This window comes from Fusarium mangiferae (assembly GCF_900044065.1).
Source record: "Fusarium mangiferae strain MRC7560 genome assembly, contig: FMAN_scaffold011, whole genome shotgun sequence".
Taxonomy (NCBI): domain Eukaryota; kingdom Fungi; phylum Ascomycota; class Sordariomycetes; order Hypocreales; family Nectriaceae; genus Fusarium; species Fusarium mangiferae.
In genome coordinates, this window is record NW_024573931.1 from 672,808 (window position 1) to 692,055 (window position 19,248).

Below are 19,248 nucleotides of genomic sequence, written 5' to 3' on the forward strand. Positions count from 1 at the left end.
GTAAGTCTGCATCCAAAAAGTGCATTCGCCTCACAAGGCTGGGTTACACTACATCTTGCCTCAACGAACCGGTAGATCATTCCTCAAAGCGCATTAATCCATCCTCCAACGCACTGCAACACTGCATCGTGAAAGAATCCTCATCTCACAACAGTGCAGATCGTCATCGTAACCAGCCACACTCGGATAAACACTACTAATTCGGAAATAAACTAGTCTGTGGCACAACTCAATTGACGACAAGGTTTCTTATCTCGCTGACCCATGCTGATGGCAAAAGAACCGGTGAGTCCCAAGGCTTGACCAAACAGGCTTTTTTGCAAGCGTTTACAAAAGTCCGCCGAGGGTCGAGAAAGAGGGGGAATGCTTGGATGGAGCCCAGAAAAGATCATCATGTCATTTCGCGGTGGCTGATAAACACCCATCTCTCTATCTCAGATCCCTGTCGATACGACGAATAAGCGTAGAAAGATGCTTAATGCCCAGCGCCAACTCTATCACTGCGCTAGTCATTTACTCTATCTCTCGTGACCACCATTGGCCTATCTTGCCAAGTCGTCGATGATCCTTGCGACCTGCCGTTATCAACATAGGTCGGATTGGCGAATACTCCAAAAGTTCCAGGCGACGTGGGATCCGAGTCGGCGCTAGTTCCTGGAAGAGGCAGTTCCTGCGGGGAAGCAAACACGACGCCAAGATTCGATCGCCAGAGACATCCCTGGAACTGCCTGATTTGGATCCCGCGGCCGTGAGAGGGTCATTGGTTCGTGGGACATTTTCTGGGCTATGCAGAAGTGCCGTGCAGCATGTTGTGCTATCACGAAATGGTATGGGTTTGTGACGAGTAGACTACAATGTAATTTAATTCCGTACGATCGACAACATATAAATATCAACTATTTCCACCCTCAGAAATCCCCTTACTCACTCCTCATCCCTCTTCTTGCAGCTCAGTCCAGTCCAGCCAAGTCAAGATGAGATTCACAACCCTCTCCCTCCCCTTCTTCGCCCTGGCGGCCAGCGCCACCAAGAAGCCCCTCGTCAACGAGCTCAAGCTCCAGAAGGACATCAACATCAAGGACCTCATATCCGGTGCTCAGAAGCTCCAGGACATCGCCACGGCCAACGGCAACACCCGTGTCTTTGGTGGAGCTGGTCACAACGCCACTGTCGACTGGCTCTACAAGACCCTCAAGGCAACTGGCTACTACAATGTCAAGAAGCAGCCCTTCACTGAGCTGTACTCTGCTGGTACTGCCTCCCTCAAGGTTGACGGCGATGATATCACTGCTGCCATCATGACTTACACCCCTGCTGGTGAGGCTTCTGGTCCTCTTGTCGTTGCTGAGAACCTTGGTTGTGAGGCTAGCGATTTCCCCGCCGAGTCTAAGGGCAACGTTGTTCTCGTTCTTCGAGGAACGTGCCCCTTCGCTCAGAAGTCTGCCAACGGTAAGACTGCCGGAGCTGCTGCTGTCATTGTTTACAACAACGTTCCTGGCGAGTTGGCTGGTACTCTTGGTGAGCCCTTTGGCGAGTTCGCTCCCATTGTTGGTATCAGCCAGGAGGATGGTCAGGCTATCCTTGCCAAGACCAAGGCTGGTGAGGTCACCGTCGACCTCAAGGTTGATGCTACCGTTGAGAACCGTGTTACCTTCAACGTCATTGCTGAGACCAAGGAGGGTGACCACGACAACGTTCTCGTTGTTGGAGGCCACTCTGACTCCGTTGCTGCTGGACCCGGTATCAAGTAAGTCCCCAGCATATCTTTGAAATTCCTCAATGCTAACAGACTTCAGCGATGATGGTTCCGGTATCATTGGTATCCTCAAGGTTGCCCAGGCTCTCACCAAGTACCGCGTCAAGAATGCCGTCCGTTTCGGTTTCTGGAGTGCTGAGGAATTCGGTCTTCTCGGCTCATATGCTTACATGAAGAGCATCAACGGTTCTGACGCTGAAGTCGCCAAGATCCGAGCCTACCTCAACTTCGATATGGTAAGACCCAAAAATTCTTTGAAAAAAGTCAAATACTGACATATACCAGATTGCCAGCCCCAACTATGTCTACGGTATCTACGATGGTGATGGAAGTGCCTTCAACCTCACTGGCCCTGCTGGATCCGACGCCATCGAGAAGGACTTCGAGCGCTTCTTCAAGACCAAGCGTCTCGGCTACGTCCCCTCTGAGTTTAGCGGCCGCTCCGACTACGCCGCTTTCATCGAGAACGGTATTCCCTCTGGCGGTCTCTTCACCGGCGCCGAGCAGCTCAAGACTGAGGAGGAGGCCAAGAAGTTCGGTGGTGAGGCTGGTGTCGCGTACGACATCAACTACCACAAGATTGGCGACGATATCAACAACCTTAACAAGGAGGCTTTCCTCGTCAACACCCAGGCCATTGCCAACTCTGTTGCTCGCTACGCCAAGACCTGGAAGAGCCTGCCCAAGGTCACCCACAACACCCGACGATGGGATGCTGAGGTTGCTTCTGTTCTGAAGCGATCCAGCGGACACAGTCATGCTGGCGGTCCTTGCGGATCTGTTTCCGTTTAGGATGTAACTGTAAAAGTCTGTATTATGAGAGATGAGCGAGTTTATGTAGAGTAGATAAAATGAGAAGACGAATTATGAGCTGAAATTGGTCTATGATTAATCGTGACACTCTTCATCTTGAACTTGGAGGTGCTAATTTGTTTTATATAATTACTAATGATACCGGAATTCAAGGTTGTTTTGAACGGGCGCCTCACGCGGTCGCCTATACCGAAATGGAGTTTGCTTACGTTGACATCATCAAATCTCACTCCTGCAACCACCAAACGCTCAGATGCAGCAAAACTTCTTTTTCGTGGACGGCTTAAATGCCGACAAAACTTCGAAAAAGCTCATGCGACGACATGTAATGAAGGGCAAAAATGCAGGCAAAACATTTCATCGACCATCGCGGACGAACCAAGTTATTCAGTATCGGCTAATGGAAAGAATTCCTAGGCCGCTTGCGACCCAATTCTTCAGCTTCCCGTTCCCAGTTCCCGTGACGAAAGTTGCTGGGAAAGCGATAGATGACTGTGAGTTGATGCTCATCAAAATTGGCGAGTTGTGCTGATAAACTAGTCTTCAACGTGACAGTCGGACACGTCTATCCAGTTCAGTTGGGCTTTTCTATCGAGAAGGACAAGGTCAAATGGCTTGAGATTATGTTTCACGATAAAGCAGGCAAGTAAGACGCCCCTAGAAATACTACACTAGCTAACGATTTGAAGCTTACGACTGCTCCCTGGCGCTCATCCAAGCGTCAAACGAGATATATCTAGGCATAGGCTACAACTGCACCAATTCGCTAAGCTGTATATCTCAGACTCTAGATCAGCTCAAGGTCAGATTGAATAGCAAAGAGGCGCTATCGGATCATACAATATCGATAATCATGGCTCTGATCAACCAAGAACAGGCAGCAGAGCATTACGAAGCTGCTGAGACACATATGGCGGGTTTGAAGAAGATAGCTGACCTTCGTGGTGGGCTGGAGAACCTTGAAGATGATGTTATTGCTGTCAAAATTTGTCGGTGAGTACGTAATGCTTGATTTTGGTGGCGAGTGCTGATGTTTGAAGGACTGATATTCTCTTTGCCATGCAACAGGGTGGACACCCGCTGTTTCATCGAGACCATATACATCACGTAAAACGCAGTTTGGCATTCAAGGGATTCAATTTACAGCAAGACTCGGCTGCATACTCCGGGCGACTTGACTCAACCCTCCAAGAAGCATTCTGCGACGTCATAGGGTTGTGCAGACTGCTCAACGAACATCAGGATGAGAAGCCTCTCGACCTCCTTGAATTTCAAGAAGTTTTGGTATCAATCTGCTATCGGTTGCTCCAATTTCGAACAATTGGTCAATCCAGGCTCAAGCAGGATACTCAGTCTACTTACCATATCGGGCTATGCCTCTTTATGATGTCGGTTTACTTTAATAATACGCAAGATCGCATTGCTCGACGGGGACTTATCAAAACTCTTGTTAAAGAAGCCATTGTATCCAAGTTCAGTGAGCATGAAGATGACTTCAAGTTCTGGCTTCTCATCTTGGGGGGGATTTCAGTTTCACTTCTGGATGGTCGTGAGTGGTTTGTTGAGAAACTCCGAGAGCAAGCGTCATTGCTCGGCATCATAACTTGGGAACAAGCCAAGGATTGTTTAGCACGGTTTCCGTGGATGAATGCTATCCATGATGAACCAAGTCGGAAGTTATGGGATCAAGTCCGCTTGATAGACGTGTAATCACTTCATGGAGTTAAAGGCCAAATGAAAGAAATCCGTTAACTCCGTTCAAGTTTCACTCCTGGGAAGAGAGTCAGCCAATGAAGTTTCTGAAACATGCTGAAGACTTCTAACCGAATATGGTAGCAAGTCTCTCATTGGCTCAAGTGAGACTATAGTGGCGCCATGATCTCCATTTGACATGTTGAGGTGGCTTCCGAATCGGGTAGCAAGTCTTGTATTGGATGATTTGAGAACAAGGCTTCGATGTTTGCTAATACTCAGACGTCCAAAGAAGAGTTCTTTGAGTATATATAGAGAGGATGGTCGCCCTCAGACAACGCAGACATCAGTCACCTCTATAGACATTCACAGCATACTCGGATTATTACTTCAAGATCCGTTCTCATCCATCGCCATGGCATCAACCACACACACAGACTTTGGAGCTAATACCGAAGCTACTGAAGTTGCCAAAACCTTTTCTAACGGTATCCATGGTAGAACTGTCCTCATCACCGGAGTCAACCGTGGAGGTATTGGCTTTGCCACCGCGCAGGCTTTTGTAAGTTCCCCCCTTCTTGGTTAGACTCGTATACTTATCATCGTAAGTCCACTCAAAATCCGGACCATATCATCCTCGCCGGCCGCAGTCCTTCCAAGGCAACGGAGAGCATCAATGAACTCAAAGCCGAGTTCCCAGATGTAGACTACCGATTCTTGGAGGTCGACCTCTCTAGTCAAGAAGCCGTCCGCAACGCAGCCAAAGAAGTCCTTTCTTGGTCCGATATTCCTGCTATTGATTTTATCATCAACAGCGCCGGCGTCATGGCTATTCAAGAGCGCACTCTATCCAAAGATGGTATTGAGATGCATCTGGCAACCAACCACATCGGTCACTGGCTTCTCAGCTGCCTGTTAATGCCCAAGCTGATCAAAGCATCCGAAAACAAACCAAAGGGTTCCGTTCGTATCGTCAATGTCACCTCCGGTTCGCCTATGGGGTCAAACATGCGCTGGAGCGATATGAACTTTGATAAAAAGAACAAAGACCTTCCTCAAGAGGAGCAGCCAAATTACGAGTTCTTTAAACTCTGGGGATACGAAAATACTGAAGAAACTGCCTATGTTCCCCTTGATGGGTATAACCGCAGCAAAGTCGCCAACGTCCTTTTCGGCATCGAGGCTAACAAGCGTCTCTTTGAAAAGCACGGCATTCTCACTCTTTCTGCTCACCCTGGTGTCATCATGACGACTGAACTGGCAAGAAACTTCCCGAAAGAGACGTTGGAGGCTGTTGAGAAGCTGGGGTCGGTGGGGTTCTATACTCCCAAGTCGGTAGAAGCTGGGGCTTCGACTAGTCTTGTTGCTGCTTTGGATCCCAAGCTTGCGAATGGTATTGGGGAGACTCATGAAGGAAGTGAGAATTATGGAGCGTATCTTGCTGATTGTCAGATCAGTACTGGAGCGACGCCGTTGGCTGTTTCGAGCAGTGAGGCTAAGAAGTTGTGGGCTTTCTCTGAGGAGGCAACTGGACAGAAGTTTTCGTGGTAGATAGCTTGCGAGATTCTTACTGTTTCTTCTGTTAATTGAGTTTGAAGGACTTATAAATCACCCTAGCAACTTGTGTCCCAACCTTTTAAGCTTGTGGGTAACAAACGCTGTACCAGGAGGGTAGCATTGCTTCTGCAAAAGTTCCATCATTTTAGGCGCTTCAAATGCATACTGCATCCTCCTCACTTGTTTACGTCACGGCATTGGCTAGATTATCCATCTTCCTGCATGCAGTACCGTTTCCTCTCGTAAACCCTGTAGATACTACAGCTTGATCTCGATGAAATAACTTAAATACCCATCTAATTCTGAACATGGAGTAGACTTTATTTTCTTTCTGCACTAATCATATCCAAATGTCCATGTTCGAAGGCGATGGTTTTTCCAACAACCTATTCAGCGACCTCAAGCCGCTGCTCACTCTACTTGGTGAGCAGGTTACAAAAGAATTCCTGAGCATGAGTATGTGAGTATGGGATGGTCTGATGATATCCTGCTTGCCATGGAACCCCTTGGTGTCATCACGATTGTTGTTAGTGCTATTCGAGTTGGCGGAGATAAGAGGCTGAGATCGCTGATCGGGAGGTATGCAACCATAATCAGAATCTGGATGTAAGAGTTTGTATGACTCGGAACGGGAATGCCAGTCAGCTGCAGACAGGAACTTCTATCATTCACGTCAGATAATGTGTGCGAGATGTGGAATGACCAACAGATGGTTCGACTAATTGGAGACTCTGAGGAACTCCAAACACTTTTGGTCACTGGAAACAGGGCTAGATGTGTTATTTGCAGTTGTGACTCGTGGCAGAGAGCTTAAACCAGTAGAAAGAACTTGGTTCAAGCTGAACTTGATGTCATACAGACGGGACACCAGAATTGAATACATGTGAACATAGCTGGAGACCTCGATCCCATGACATTTACTCGGCCTTGGAATATTATTATTCTCATTGTAAGAGTATGCAGCCATAATTTTCGCTCAGCTGATTGTAATGCAGATGGAATGAGATCTCACTCATCGTTGCGTAGTATTGTTGTTTATAGGCAGAAAGCAGATCAGCCCCCATTGACGAATAAGGGCTGAGAATTGAGTTTACAACTAGGTATAGTCTCACGCTATGTGCTTAGTGACAAACTTGATTTAGTGAATGTAGTCTTTTGAATTTAAAAGCCAGAATTGCTTGGCTTTTCTTCAACTTCTGTATCAGTGTGAGTCTACAATACTCAAGACTTGACAGAAGACTACAGCCTGGCTTTATTTGAAAGACTGTTATTATCACGAGTGAATGAATACAAATACTCACTGTAGATTCCATCATACGCCTCATCCTTCTAGAGCAACAGTTCCTAGTCTCATGCAGCTCCAGGGTATGCAAGATCATCTCTACTTTGTTGGGCTAGCCCCTCACCTCCTCCATCAAACAACCACTCCCTTTCAACCGGTTAAATTCCCTAAAGCGACAAAACATACATAGCCCAGGTAGGTACCCGATAAACCCAATCTGCCTAACCTTATGCTTAAAGCACGCGGCAACTGTCAAGATCAAGTTCCTGATAATCATACACAGGCTCCAGCCAATCACGCCAACAATTCCTCCCCAACAGACCTGGCAAACCCCTGCGCCGCTAGGACCCAACAGGGAATAATCCGGTGCTCATCTCGGCGCTTTACCCCGCGTTTCGCCTCCCGTCGCAGCCAAACTCGCACACCCAAAGCAAAGAAATTCAACGCTCGCTTTTCTGCTACCCGTTTACCCTTTTCTACTCTCTACACGTGTTTATGTACACCTGACATAGTTACCTTACCTCCTAGTGTCAATTCTGACACTCTCATCTTCAGTGCCAAGTAAACGACACGGGGTTATCGTAACCTCGTTTCAAGTCTATTTAACTGGTCGACGTCGGACGCGTCTCCCCTTTTTTTTTTCTTTCTTCACCGTTGAGCTTTTCCTCACTCAAGGCATCGCCAGAAACCCTCGCTCAAAACAGTGGATATCCCCTTTCGAATATTGACAGCCAGACTATATGACCTTTTGACCACCTCCCTATTTCAGCCACCTCGACTCACCTCTCATGTCCGCGTCTCCACCCAGCGGCTCGTCCAAGCGACGGGTGCGCACAGAGGCTCAGATGAGCCAGAAGCGACTGGCAGATCGCGTCAAGCACAGGGAGAACCGGCAGGAGCACAAGCAGCGCATGGAGCGCATGGAAGCAGACATTGCACAGATCAGAAAGAACCTCGACACCGTTTCCGCGCAGCTCCGGACGCTCCCACAGTTGAGCGCTGATCTGGTGGCTCTGCAGCAGAGATCTTCGCAGAAACCCCCTGGCGAGGCTTATGAGATGGACACGAGCGTCGAGACCCCGGACTTCCCCGCAGGGCGACGAGCTGCGCCGGCGGGTGCTCCATGTGCGGCAGACCACCACGATATCCCGCCTGCCGAGGTCCCGGAGGTAATGTCGAGTTTGTTCCCCACGCCGTCGCACGTCGATTGCCGATGCGGAGTGCAGCATCACTCGCAGGCCGATTGTCTCGAGTATCGGAGTTTCGCGATTCTCTACGAGACCCATGCTGCTTTTCCCAAGGATCCGCTCCACGCTAGGTCCCTGCCGAGGAACCCTGAGCTGCCTAACATGACGCTTCACTCTTACGGGGATAATGCAGTCACATGTTTTCTGACATCGTTCCTCAAGGGTTTTGAGATGGCCAGTGTGGAGACTCTGTTCGGGGTGTATTTTTTTGCCTATCGTCTCATGAGAGTGAGTTCATCTTTACGTTATTATCTCCTGCATACTAATCCTTCGCGTAGTGGCGCTTACATCCTGATCCTATGACTCTCAAGGATGTACCGCCGTGGCTGCTTCCTACCGAGGTCCAGAATACGTATCCTCATCCTGTGAGCATCGATTACATCCCTTGGCCCGACCTGCGAGACTTTTTGTGTACGAATCCACGTATCAAGTCAAGGCATTCTGTCAAGATATACCTCGAGTCTCTTCAGCTGAAGTGGCCGCCAGGGTGTCCCTTGATGGCTGTTCAAGGCGGTCAGGTTTGCGTAAGCCCCGAGTTTGAGGCCATTGCATGTGATCTCAATAATTGGGAACTAGGGCCACCCTGGTTGGAGGCTTTTCCCCGTTTGGTTTCACTTGTGCATCCTTGAGTCTTGGCCCAGGTTTCTGGGACGGTGTATGGAGTATTGGTGAGGTGAGAGTATTTGAGAGTGGTGATTGTTGTTTGTCATAGATACCACAGTCTACATCATACATGGAAATGAATCACAATTCCCGAACTTGTTCCACGCTTCAAGGAGCAAACAGACTTAGACCCTCTCGAAGTTACAAAACCCCGAGTTAAGTTCAGGATAACATAGAAGGGCTTCGATTTGTCATATTTTCACCTACAATAAAGGCCTCAAGCTTTCTTCCTTTAACCGCTTTACCTCATGGATGATCTCCCCCCATTAGCGCACTATTTTTCCTCACGTCGCTTGCGTGTCACTTCCATCAGCTTCTCCAATGCCTGTCGATCAGCTGATTCAGTACGCTCGTATAAACCCACTGGGGTTCCTGCCATGTCGTCCTCAAAAAAGCAAGTCGCTGTCCACTCATGCTCCCTTGCTGGCTTATACCACATCTTTGACCAGAATCCTTCCCCGTAAGTCCAGTACCTCTCGTCCAAACAGTACATGTCCGGGCTCCCTGGATAGTGTTCGAAGAAATCTTCCCACTCCGAAAGTTCGAAAGTGAAGTTACTCAACAGTGGCAAATGTTGCTGGATGCGATGGAACATGCTTGACCATCGCAAGTCACTCATGTACCAACCGGGCCGAAGTTCTCCAAAATGGGGCGTGTTGAGAATGGAACCAAGGGGTGGGCCATTCACTTCATGGTTATTTGCCAGCTCTTTCCATCCATGTAGGTTGACGCCCCAGTCTTCAAATTCGTCTTTGTCTACAGCGAGTAAAGCACAATGTGTCGCAATCCTGGTATTGTAGAGCTGAAGATCAACTAGGGACCGCTGCTCAAGCACCCAGTCAAATTGGTCTTGTCGAAGAATGATGTAGTTATCCAGCTTCAGTCGTTTAAGTCGTGGAAATGATAGACCTTTAAGATTGAATTCGACTGGGATGGCACCCCAGAGCCAACCGGCAAGGGTCAGCTCAACCAGCCGTTCGGCGACCGAAGGCAACAGTGTCTTTTGCAAATATTTTGAGAATACGTTACTCTCGCGATCGTCAACTTGGTAAACGAAGCGCATGTGTAGTCGGTCGATGTTTCGTAATAAACTGTGGGCCAGATCTGTTGGCAGTGGGGTATCCTCAAGGTTGGACAAGGTCAGTTCTCGAATGGTACTTCTCCCGGGACGGGATTCACGATCTCGCAGTGCTTCTGATACAATCTCAAGAGTCCTTCGGCGTGTTCCTGAGGGCTCTTGGAACACTGTATTGTCATGGTCTTCACTTACGCAAAAAAAGGAGAAGCGCAAAGTGATGGAATTGAGATTTGGCATGTCGCGGATACGGTTGATAGCGGATACCAACTCAGGCCAGTGACCATTTTGGAGCCAAGAATCCGGCCAAACTAGAATGGTACCGCCGTCTTCCAACTGAGAATCCCACGGCGCGGTTTCGATGTTGACGCTTCGGATAGCGTCCCTAATAGAGTCTGTTTCTAGAAGTTGATGCCAGGAAGTAAAGCCGTGTTCGATAGTGTGATCACTCTGCTAGAGCGTGAATGTTCGGAAGAGATGTTTGGTTGCTAGATCATTCCATAGGCGACAGACGAGGCGAACGGGCAAGATGTCAGCGATTCCGTCTTCGTGCAGACGGTGCTTTTGTCTGTCGGTGAGAAGATAGCTGAGAATATGGCTCAGAATCTCGTTGGGAATATGATCCATCGCGAGCGTAATTCTATGATGAAGATGAGGTCGTGGTATGATGGAAAAAGGGCGAGGAAGGTTGAACACGGGTTGTGAGAGAGTTCGCTCGAGGTAGTGGCAGGGGACCCACATTTATATTGTGCAACATGAATCAGTGACAACCTAATCTACCTAAGTAGGTAAGGTACGCGACCTTGCCATTGCTGGGCAGTGAGGAACATATTTACAATTTTTAAATTGGAAAATTACTGATTATTGCGTATGAAGCAGTTGCATATGTTCTACCAAGTCTCCAAGCAGTGTTGACTCAAGCTTCGCGGATAAAGGTTTGTCTGATCCTTGAATTAACTGCATTGTAAACGCTGTTGAACGATACTTGGCATACCTTGGAAGCCAAACTCCCTTTGCTATCAATCTTAATTGTCGAGCCGACATGGATCACGTTGTTATACTTTTAAGAGATTTAGTTCACCTTCAGAGACCCTTTAAACTAGCATTTTTGGCATCCTCCTTTGGACTCCGAGTTTCTTCTAGCCAGTAGGTAATGAATGTATGCTTTCCAACACATCATGAGTCGAAAGAGTCATGTGATTGACTATATATAATCCTCACAGAGTAATTTTATGTTTTAACTTTCGGGGAAGCTCTTAAACGGCGCACAAATAGAGTTGCATTGCTATGGTGACGTATGAGGTAGCATTGCTTAAGATGATGCAACGGGAAGTAACTCAATTGAATAAGGTTATCGATATAGTATCTACCACTTTCACAAATCAGTTGCTCAGGAGCATTTTTGAATGATTTGTAGCTCGGATGTTGTATTTATGATTCCATTGACTGCTGGATGTTTGTTGTCGTCTGGGCCAATTAGACTAAAGCTGTGGACGTGGATCGCGGGATTGTGGACGGCTTGAGTATGGCGGTCCCCAAAGATCAAGGGGTCGAACATTTCAGCAATAAGAAGAAGGAAGGCCTTTATTATAAGATCGATTTCTGGAAGTAGAAGTGACTTGCTAACAGCCGACATATTTCTCAGTGCGCAGAACGCTCTTGTCAACCAAGCTATGCATCTACCCCGAGATGAACCCCCACATCCCGAACAAGAGAATCTCAGTCATGATTACAAACCTCTTATTTCTCACTATCATGCCAAGTATAGACACTCAACACGCTTCAGACCGAGACAGATCCACAATTAATCATAATCCGTCTTGATCGACGTGAAATCTGGGGAAGCAAGGTGGAGAGAAGTCGGCACTCGCTGACAACAAGTCCCGATAGGCCATACAAAAACGCATCGGCACTCGTGTTTATTCTCGGCCTTTCGCCAAGTACAGTGCACCGACACCCCGACTTGGCTGGGCTAACACGAACTTGGCAACGCATGTCTCGTTTCAAGATCCGAATCTGCTGACAGATGACCTCGTAATGTTCCTCCACATGGTTATCCGACGCTTGACCAAGGCTAATGCAACCCTAGATCCAGTTCGACGATAATCAGTCCTTGACAAGCCAGGTTTACTATGATTTTACGCCTACAGTTTGATCCTTGGCGAAAATGAGGAGTGTAATTGACTGGGTTTGCTCGATATAAAAGGAGAAGGGAGAACTGGTGGAAAGGAATTAGCTGTTCTGTAGTCTCGAATACAAATCAACATGTCTCAATCACTTCTTTCGCAGCTTTGGAAGCAACTTCAACCATCAAAACATATCAAGAGACAGTCGACGCAGACTGCACCGAGTACGACAATCCTTTTGCAGAGTGGCTTGGTCATTCAACATGACGAACATGATTCTGTTCAAGTCGTTGAGAACACCGATATCCTGATCGTAGATGGCATTATCAAGGAAATTGGGGAATCTATCAAGCCTCCACCTCATGCTGAAGTTGTCGACTGCTCCAACAAGATCATTAGCCCCGGGTTCATCAACACCCATCATCACCTTTGGCAGACGCAGCTGAAGGGCTATGGAACAGACAACTGCTGGTTGGAATACTTCTCAGATGGTCAGTACATATATAGTTGTTGAATAACGTAGCTGACTTTTTAGATCTTCTGCAATCCTTCAATTACACCCCTCAAGATATCTACTGGGGCCAGTTGGCAGGCTGTCTTGAAGCCATCGACGCCGGAACGACATTCGTTCTCGATCGCTGCCACGGCTGTAAATCTCCCAAACACGGTACGTCTGTGAATTCCTCAGTATTCGATCCAGTCTAAGACGGAGTAGCCGAGTCTGCTATATCTGCGTTTTCAGACTCTGGTATCCGTGGAATATTCGCATACGGAGAAACATTCCTAAATCTCCAGAAATGGGACATCGAATCATGTGTCCCGAATGCCATGTCTATCTCCGAGCCATTCATCAAGCATGTCGAGGATCTAGCTCAGAGAGGTCCTTTTGGAAACGGTCTTGTGAACGTTGGCCTTTCGTTTGATGGATATCATATGCCACAGCAGGAAGTCGAGACGTTATTCCGTCGAGCGCTCAAAGCTGGTGTCAAGCTCATCACATCACACAGTGGCAATTTCGGTAAGCCAAAAGGACCAATAATATGACAAATTCTGATAAAATAGGATCCTCTGTACCAAAGGCTCTTGAGAAGTACTCTTTGTTCCCTGCCCCAGGAGATGACTACACCATTGTCATCTCACATGGAAACTACATGGATGATGAAGACTTCAGCATCCTTAAGAAACACCGCGTCCCTCTAGCATGCACACCGGCTACAGAAGCACAAGGCTCAATGGGCTGGCATCTTCTATTCGAACCAGGCCTCACCACCTCCCTGGGCGCAGACTGTCACTGCCTCACATCGTCATCTCTTATGCAAGCAGCTAGAACTGCTCTTCTTTTCCCCCGTCTCCAAAAGACACTGAAGTATAAAGAAAAAGGCCAAAAGGTCGATAAATTCGATCAAACAAGTCACGACGTATTCAACAAAGCGACTATTGAAGCTGCGAGGGCTGTTGGTATGGAGAGTGAGATAGGGTCTATTGCAGTTGGGAAAAGGGCCGATATCGTGATATTCTCCCGAGATCAATCTTTGGCATTTGGCGCATCGGCGAGGGAGGAACCAGTCGCGGCGATTGTGACTTACAGTGAGGCCCGCGATATTGATGCTGTTTTGGTGAACGGTTGCTTCAGGAAACGGGATGGAAAGATGGTTCCTATTGCGAAGGATGGAAAGGAAATTGGACTCGGTCTGGTGCTGAAAGAGCTTGATCAGAGTCAGAAGGATATCAGGCTGAGGCGAGAATCATGCAACACCGTCATTTCGAAGGGCCTAGTCTGCAGTATCGTTCACCCAGGACAGGCATAGTCGAATGTCAGGATCAAAAGTGCCCAATGTGATGAGAGACATAACAATGACTTCAATAAAACGAGTGTACTGAGCTAGCTAGCCTGTTTCCAAGTATCTGTCATGTTAAAGAGCGTGATACTGTTATCTTTTCTCCACCACTCATCCAGGCGTGCAAATAAGCACCAAGGCCAGATATGACCAATTGTTTGGCATCTAAAGACACCACTGCTCACAAGTCTGGCCATCACCAATACATCGAGACTTGCAGTTATTGCCACACCAGCGGCAACTAGCATGCTCAGAAGCATAGCAGCTTCCATCACCAATGGTGCAGCGACCACCGAGATGAACACACTCTCTGCACTGGATGCCAGCCTCGGCACGGGGCTTTGAGCATCAATATTTGAGTTACTTGCTGGAAAGGTGAAGTGGACTTACAACTTCACGGACTTCGAGAACACCGTCGCGCTCGGAGATGTCAACTGCCATTCCGTTAGGAGCGGGGTTGGCAAAGACACCATAGATGGTGAGGGCCAGAGCGGCGATGTTGAAGAAGGCAGTCTTCATTTTGAGGGGTTTTGTTTGATCAAGTGATTATTGAAGAGGGAGAAGCTTGTGGTGATATCTGGTAAAATTGAGACTATAGGGGCCTTTTATAGCTGAGAGGAGAGCGATTATCACCGTGATGTAAATAATTGGCACTCGGAATCACATGGTGGCATGCCGTTGCTGACAAGTGAAGGACTCAAATTAGGTGTATCTTTCAACTTGATCCTCATGTCATGCACGGAGACATTCCTGACCATGGGAGTAAGGAAGGATTCCCTCTCGACGTCACTCAGAAGCATCTGATGTTCAACACTGGGGGCCAATTCGTGTTGGTAAGCCTCAGTGCGTCTTGAGCAGATGCACATCAGATTCTAAGCACCGACGGTCCGTGGAAGTGCAGCATCATACGACTCTCTCTTTCACCTGCTTAAGTAGAGATACATGTACTGCCATTGGAATGCCTCGTGCTTCAAAGTGCACAGAAACTTTCGATGAGCATTTAAGTTCAGGTTGAAGTAATGTCGACGTCACAGGGAGGTATATCTCACTATTTAGCTTTACTCATAGTTCAAGACACCCAACATGTCAACCAAGGAACGTGAACGTTGAAGAGGAATGTATGTCAGACTTCGGTAGGATCGATACATCACTTCGTCCCAGCTTGGATGATCTGTAAAGGGAAAATAGAACGTAGGCCTCAAAAATCTCTCATGTATTCAAAGAAAAGATGCATCCTTCCTGGATGGTCCCGGTAAGAAAACAGGTGAGCTAAGCTACCTTGATATATGTTAAGAATCATAACTAATCGCCTATAGAATGATCTAAAGCAAACTCTACCCAGAAACTTCTGAGTTGACTAGTATTGTATTACTGCAACCGCCCTCTATCAGATTCTAATTACAAAATATTAGACTTGAAAAGCAAACGATAATTTTCTCTACCCAAGACAGGTTCAATGTTCTCAAATTCGACCTTTTGGACTTCGTCACCAATTCAAAGAACTTGCTCGGACGAGATCAGCGGTTAACCCCTCTTCCGCACCCCTACGAAGAGTTACATTCATTCGTACGGGCCGCGGGTAAGCTGAACGGCGTCAGGGCTGAGATCCCTGCTAACGGAGTTATCACTGGCTCACTTCAGGATTATGCATAACAAAAGGTCCTGTGCCGGCGTAATCGGCGATTGGACCTCTCGTAAAGTACCTGTGTCAGCCAACCTCGGGGTTCTTTTGTCCTTCTGGTCATAGCGCTTTCTGACCGGCTCCCGGGCCTCGCTTGAGTGTCTGACCAGATCCTTCAGGGCGCGCACTGGTCGTTGTGGCTCCTGTTGTGAGTGGCGCTATTGCACTGATGGATGCTTACTCGTAGAAAATGCCCCGATTCGTGGTGGGCAGGTTAGGATCGGCAGTTGTTTAGCTCCCGCTGGCCAAGAGGGAATATGCCCGGTCGATCATCCGTCGTGATACAACCTTGTATTTGCCCACATTCTTAATGCAGGACTCGTCAATTGCGGCTTATTTAGATCAGGCCACGCCTCAATGGAGCGAGTATTCTTATCCCTAAAATTGAGATCCTACCTTCGCGGAGAAAGAAAACACAACACTTTAAAAAAGGGTGCAAAAATAAACTTAGTAAAGAGTCCCCTAAGCTTAGACTGAGTTACCCAAGTCTTTTTGTCATTTAGGATCAAGGCCCCGAGTTTTCTTGTCTCCCCAACCCTCGTGGTGCAATATGCCATTAGTAACAGAAATACCGTAGCTATGCTGTTGGTTGATCATCATAAAGGATGCACAAAAGTCCCCTCATGCGTACTACCTTGTTTCACCTTTCACCAACCAATCAAAACTCCCTCAAGACAACAATGTCCTGCTCGTATCGCAGTAATCAGATGTTGTTGGCTGCAGGATGTCACATGTAACCACAAATGCCGACTTCCGTGTGCGACCAACAGCCCTGAGTCAGATTAGGTAACAGCAAAGGGGAATGTCAGATCCTTCTTGTCTTGGGCACATTTCGCTCTCCATTCTTCATGCTCAGGTCAATATGGTACCGAAAGCTGTGTTCAGAGGTATTCTATTCATTGGCATTTGTTCCCTGCTCTGGTGGACGTTCCGGCCTCTTCGCGGCTCTCGTGCAGTATTTACCGAGTCGCTACAGTCGATCGACTTTTTGAGCCCGACTTCACATTATGGCCGGAAGACTTCGGAGCTCTATGCCTCCAGGGCTGCGCATGATCTCTGTTCCGTCCATGGATACTCAGCTTTTGTGCCCAAGAGTCCCTCAAGCGAGCGCAAAGTCTACGATATGCTCATGATAAACGACGAGCTGGACTTTCTTGAAATACGACTCGATGCATTGTACGACTACGTCGACTACTTCATCATCGTTGAATCGCCCAAATCATTCCAAGCCAACTCGAAACCCCTTATCCTCAAAGAGAACTGGGACAGGTTCCGTCGATATCATCACAAGATAATCTATCACGAGTTAGTCTTCCCATCGAACTTCGACCCAAATCGCGCCTGGGACTACGAAGACTTGCAAAGAGACGCCCCCTTCGACCAAGTCATGCTCAGTCTCGACGGGCCAAGAGCCCCAAACAAAGGAGACGTTCTAATTGTAGCCGACGTTGATGAAATACCGCGTCCACAAACCCTCCTCATCCTCCAATACTGCAACTTCCCCCGCCGCCTAACACTCTCTTCCAAATTCTACTACTACTCATTCCAATTCCTCCACACCGGTCCAGAATGGCAGCACCCTCAAGCGACATACTACCAAGGACACCGAACCCTCAAACCCACCAACCTTCGCAACGGAGACGGCGGCTTCCGTCCATTTCGCTTCCTCGAGAGGGACGTGCTGAGTAACGCGGGCTGGCATTGCAGCAGCTGTTTTCCGACCATAGATCAATTTCTCAACAAGATGGAGAGCTTTTCTCATCGGTGGATGAATCGTGAGGAATATAGAGACAAAGATAAAATTGCTGCTGCAGTGAGAGAAGGCAAGGATCTTTGGGGGAGGGAACATGATCAGTTTCTGAGGATTGAAGACAATAAGGACATGCCACCACTAGTGCTCAACGAGCCAAATCGGTTCGGTTACATGATTAGTCGGGATGGGCCGTCAGCAGGATTTGTAGATTACAACAGAAAAGAAAAGAGCTAATAGTCTATTCGACAAACAATGGTTGTCCAGTGCCCTTGTTGAAATAAATATGTCTACGTATTGTGACTACCTACAAAGGGGATCGATCTTGCGAGTTTCTGAACATCCACCTTGAGTTACCATCGCCCTCATAAACCTCTTCGTTCAAGACCTGATTCCAGCACTCAACTTCATCCTCTCAATCACATTACTAAGTACGAAGGCCGTACATCCCGTTCGCCCCGAAACCACTGATCGATTTCGTCAATTATGGGCTGATAATTGCGAATCACAACCCCAGTCCGGTCTATCCCTTTCTGAGAAAGGATCTCCTCGAAGCTTTCAGCAAACAAGTCCAGGAACGGTCTCTTCTTCGCCTTTTCCTAATATGCGCGTTCCAAAGTAGGCTGGAGGATTTGGACATGTGCAAACAACATGGGACTTATGGAAAGTTTCTTAATCTCAAGCTTGTCCAAGTCTTCTTTGAACATAGCCTCAGTAAAATCGACGATCCAGGGCATTTGGATGTGGGCGTTATTCACTATAACATTTTTGCAAGTCTTTTTGAGAAGAACGCCCGATGTACTGATCTGCTATATCGTTTCGGCAGCGCCTTGTGCTACTATCTTTAACATGTTTGGAGCCATGTCAGATGTAGGCCAGTCTTCGAGTGTGGGGCCAGGAATGTCTTCTAATAGAAGACCATGAACACAAAGAAATTGGTCCCGTGGTGTGTCGTCTCGAGCACCTTGGGGAACTGCATCATATGGAATTCGCACATGTGCGTAGAGGCGTGGTATGCCGTTGCCTTGAAGTCGTTCCAACTGTTTATACGCCTTTAATTCGGTCTTGAAGTGCTGGTCACACTCGTACCAAGTAGCAGCTTCAAATCTTGCCATGCTATCAGACTCGGCACCGCCAAAACTTGCACCGCCAAACCTGTGGTTGTGAAGAAAGTCGCTCGCGCAGGCCTCGGGATCGGTTTCGTAGATGCGTTTCAGGGCTAACGGGAAAACATCCATTTTTCCTTGACGCACGAATGTCCGATACGCAGCATCTTCTGCAACCGAAGGAGCTGTGGCTGCGGCTGTGCCATTAGCTTGACGAATGCGTCCAGGGTAACGCCGGTCGTAAAGCTTAAGCACTCCGTGTTGCTTGACTTTCGCAGTCTTCATGAAGGTGACGTGCATCACATGTGATTTTGTGCTAGGGATGTTGTTTTCAAAAGTAATGTCGATGAATGCTTTACGAGCTGTAATTGCCCCGTGAAAACTTTCTTCCACACATAATTTTTGTTGACCTTGAGCACCATATGGGAATTCGGATAACGTCCATGATAAGCGAGTGTTACAAACACGTGAGTGTTACAAAAATCCCTCAACCTACAACATGTCTACGTCGTCAACTGTTTCTTCACCACCCAATATGCCTGAATTCAATAGTGAAGCTAATGTTATTCTCGCACTTCGTGCCCTTAAAAATGACCGAAAATTAACTCTCCGACGCGCCGCAAAGATCTATGAGGTTGATCCAATGAGACTATGGCGCCGAC

The 19,248-nt window shown here is 47.7% G+C and overlaps 9 protein-coding genes across 9 annotated transcripts; 6 read left to right on the forward strand and 3 right to left on the reverse strand.

Annotated features, from left to right (window-relative positions):
* Positions 1-974: 974 nt before the first annotated feature.
* Positions 975-2,548, forward strand: FMAN_10038 (uncharacterized protein; the record flags this gene model as incomplete). Its single annotated transcript, XM_041820668.1, has 3 exons — positions 975-1,747; positions 1,797-1,992; positions 2,042-2,548. 3 exons carry the CDS (start codon positions 975-977, stop codon positions 2,546-2,548), a joined length of 1,476 nt encoding a protein of 491 aa, XP_041686525.1.
* Positions 2,549-2,822: 274 nt separating this feature from the next.
* On the forward strand, positions 2,823-4,279 carry FMAN_10039 (uncharacterized protein; the record flags this gene model as incomplete). Its single annotated transcript, XM_041820669.1, has 4 exons — positions 2,823-3,063; positions 3,110-3,211; positions 3,259-3,562; positions 3,610-4,279. 4 exons carry the CDS (start codon positions 2,823-2,825, stop codon positions 4,277-4,279), a joined length of 1,317 nt encoding a protein of 438 aa, XP_041686526.1.
* Positions 4,280-4,676: 397 nt separating this feature from the next.
* FMAN_10040 (uncharacterized protein) lies at positions 4,677-5,812 on the forward strand (the record flags this gene model as incomplete). The annotated part of the gene is made up of 2 exons (XM_041820670.1): positions 4,677-4,823; positions 4,871-5,812. The coding sequence occupies 2 exons, from the start codon at positions 4,677-4,679 to the stop codon at positions 5,810-5,812; spliced, it is 1,089 nt and encodes a 362-aa protein (XP_041686527.1).
* A 2,076-nt stretch (positions 5,813-7,888) lies between these two features.
* On the forward strand, positions 7,889-8,976 carry FMAN_10041 (uncharacterized protein; the record flags this gene model as incomplete). Its single annotated transcript, XM_041820671.1, has 2 exons — positions 7,889-8,575; positions 8,626-8,976. The coding sequence occupies 2 exons, from the start codon at positions 7,889-7,891 to the stop codon at positions 8,974-8,976; spliced, it is 1,038 nt and encodes a 345-aa protein (XP_041686528.1).
* A 308-nt stretch (positions 8,977-9,284) lies between these two features.
* On the reverse strand, positions 9,285-10,712 carry FMAN_10042 (uncharacterized protein; the record flags this gene model as incomplete). The annotated part of the gene is made up of 2 exons (XM_041820672.1): positions 9,285-10,535; positions 10,599-10,712. The coding sequence occupies 2 exons, from the start codon at positions 10,710-10,712 to the stop codon at positions 9,285-9,287; spliced, it is 1,365 nt and encodes a 454-aa protein (XP_041686529.1).
* A 1,638-nt stretch (positions 10,713-12,350) lies between these two features.
* FMAN_10043 (related to cytosine deaminase and related metal-dependent hydrolases) lies at positions 12,351-14,019 on the forward strand (the record flags this gene model as incomplete). The annotated part of the gene is made up of 4 exons (XM_041820673.1): positions 12,351-12,702; positions 12,747-12,878; positions 12,927-13,229; positions 13,274-14,019. The coding sequence occupies 4 exons, from the start codon at positions 12,351-12,353 to the stop codon at positions 14,017-14,019; spliced, it is 1,533 nt and encodes a 510-aa protein (XP_041686530.1).
* Positions 14,020-14,214: 195 nt separating this feature from the next.
* Positions 14,215-14,568, reverse strand: FMAN_10044 (uncharacterized protein; the record flags this gene model as incomplete). Its single annotated transcript, XM_041820674.1, has 2 exons — positions 14,215-14,388; positions 14,440-14,568. The coding sequence occupies 2 exons, from the start codon at positions 14,566-14,568 to the stop codon at positions 14,215-14,217; spliced, it is 303 nt and encodes a 100-aa protein (XP_041686531.1).
* A 2,024-nt stretch (positions 14,569-16,592) lies between these two features.
* On the forward strand, positions 16,593-17,717 carry FMAN_10045 (uncharacterized protein; the record flags this gene model as incomplete). The annotated part of the gene is made up of 1 exon (XM_041820675.1): positions 16,593-17,717. One exon carries the CDS (start codon positions 16,593-16,595, stop codon positions 17,715-17,717), a length of 1,125 nt encoding a protein of 374 aa, XP_041686532.1.
* A 572-nt stretch (positions 17,718-18,289) lies between these two features.
* On the reverse strand, positions 18,290-18,871 carry FMAN_16190 (uncharacterized protein; the record flags this gene model as incomplete). Its single annotated transcript, XM_041820676.1, has 1 exon — positions 18,290-18,871. One exon carries the CDS (start codon positions 18,869-18,871, stop codon positions 18,290-18,292), a length of 582 nt encoding a protein of 193 aa, XP_041686533.1.
* Positions 18,872-19,248: the final 377 nt, after the last annotated feature.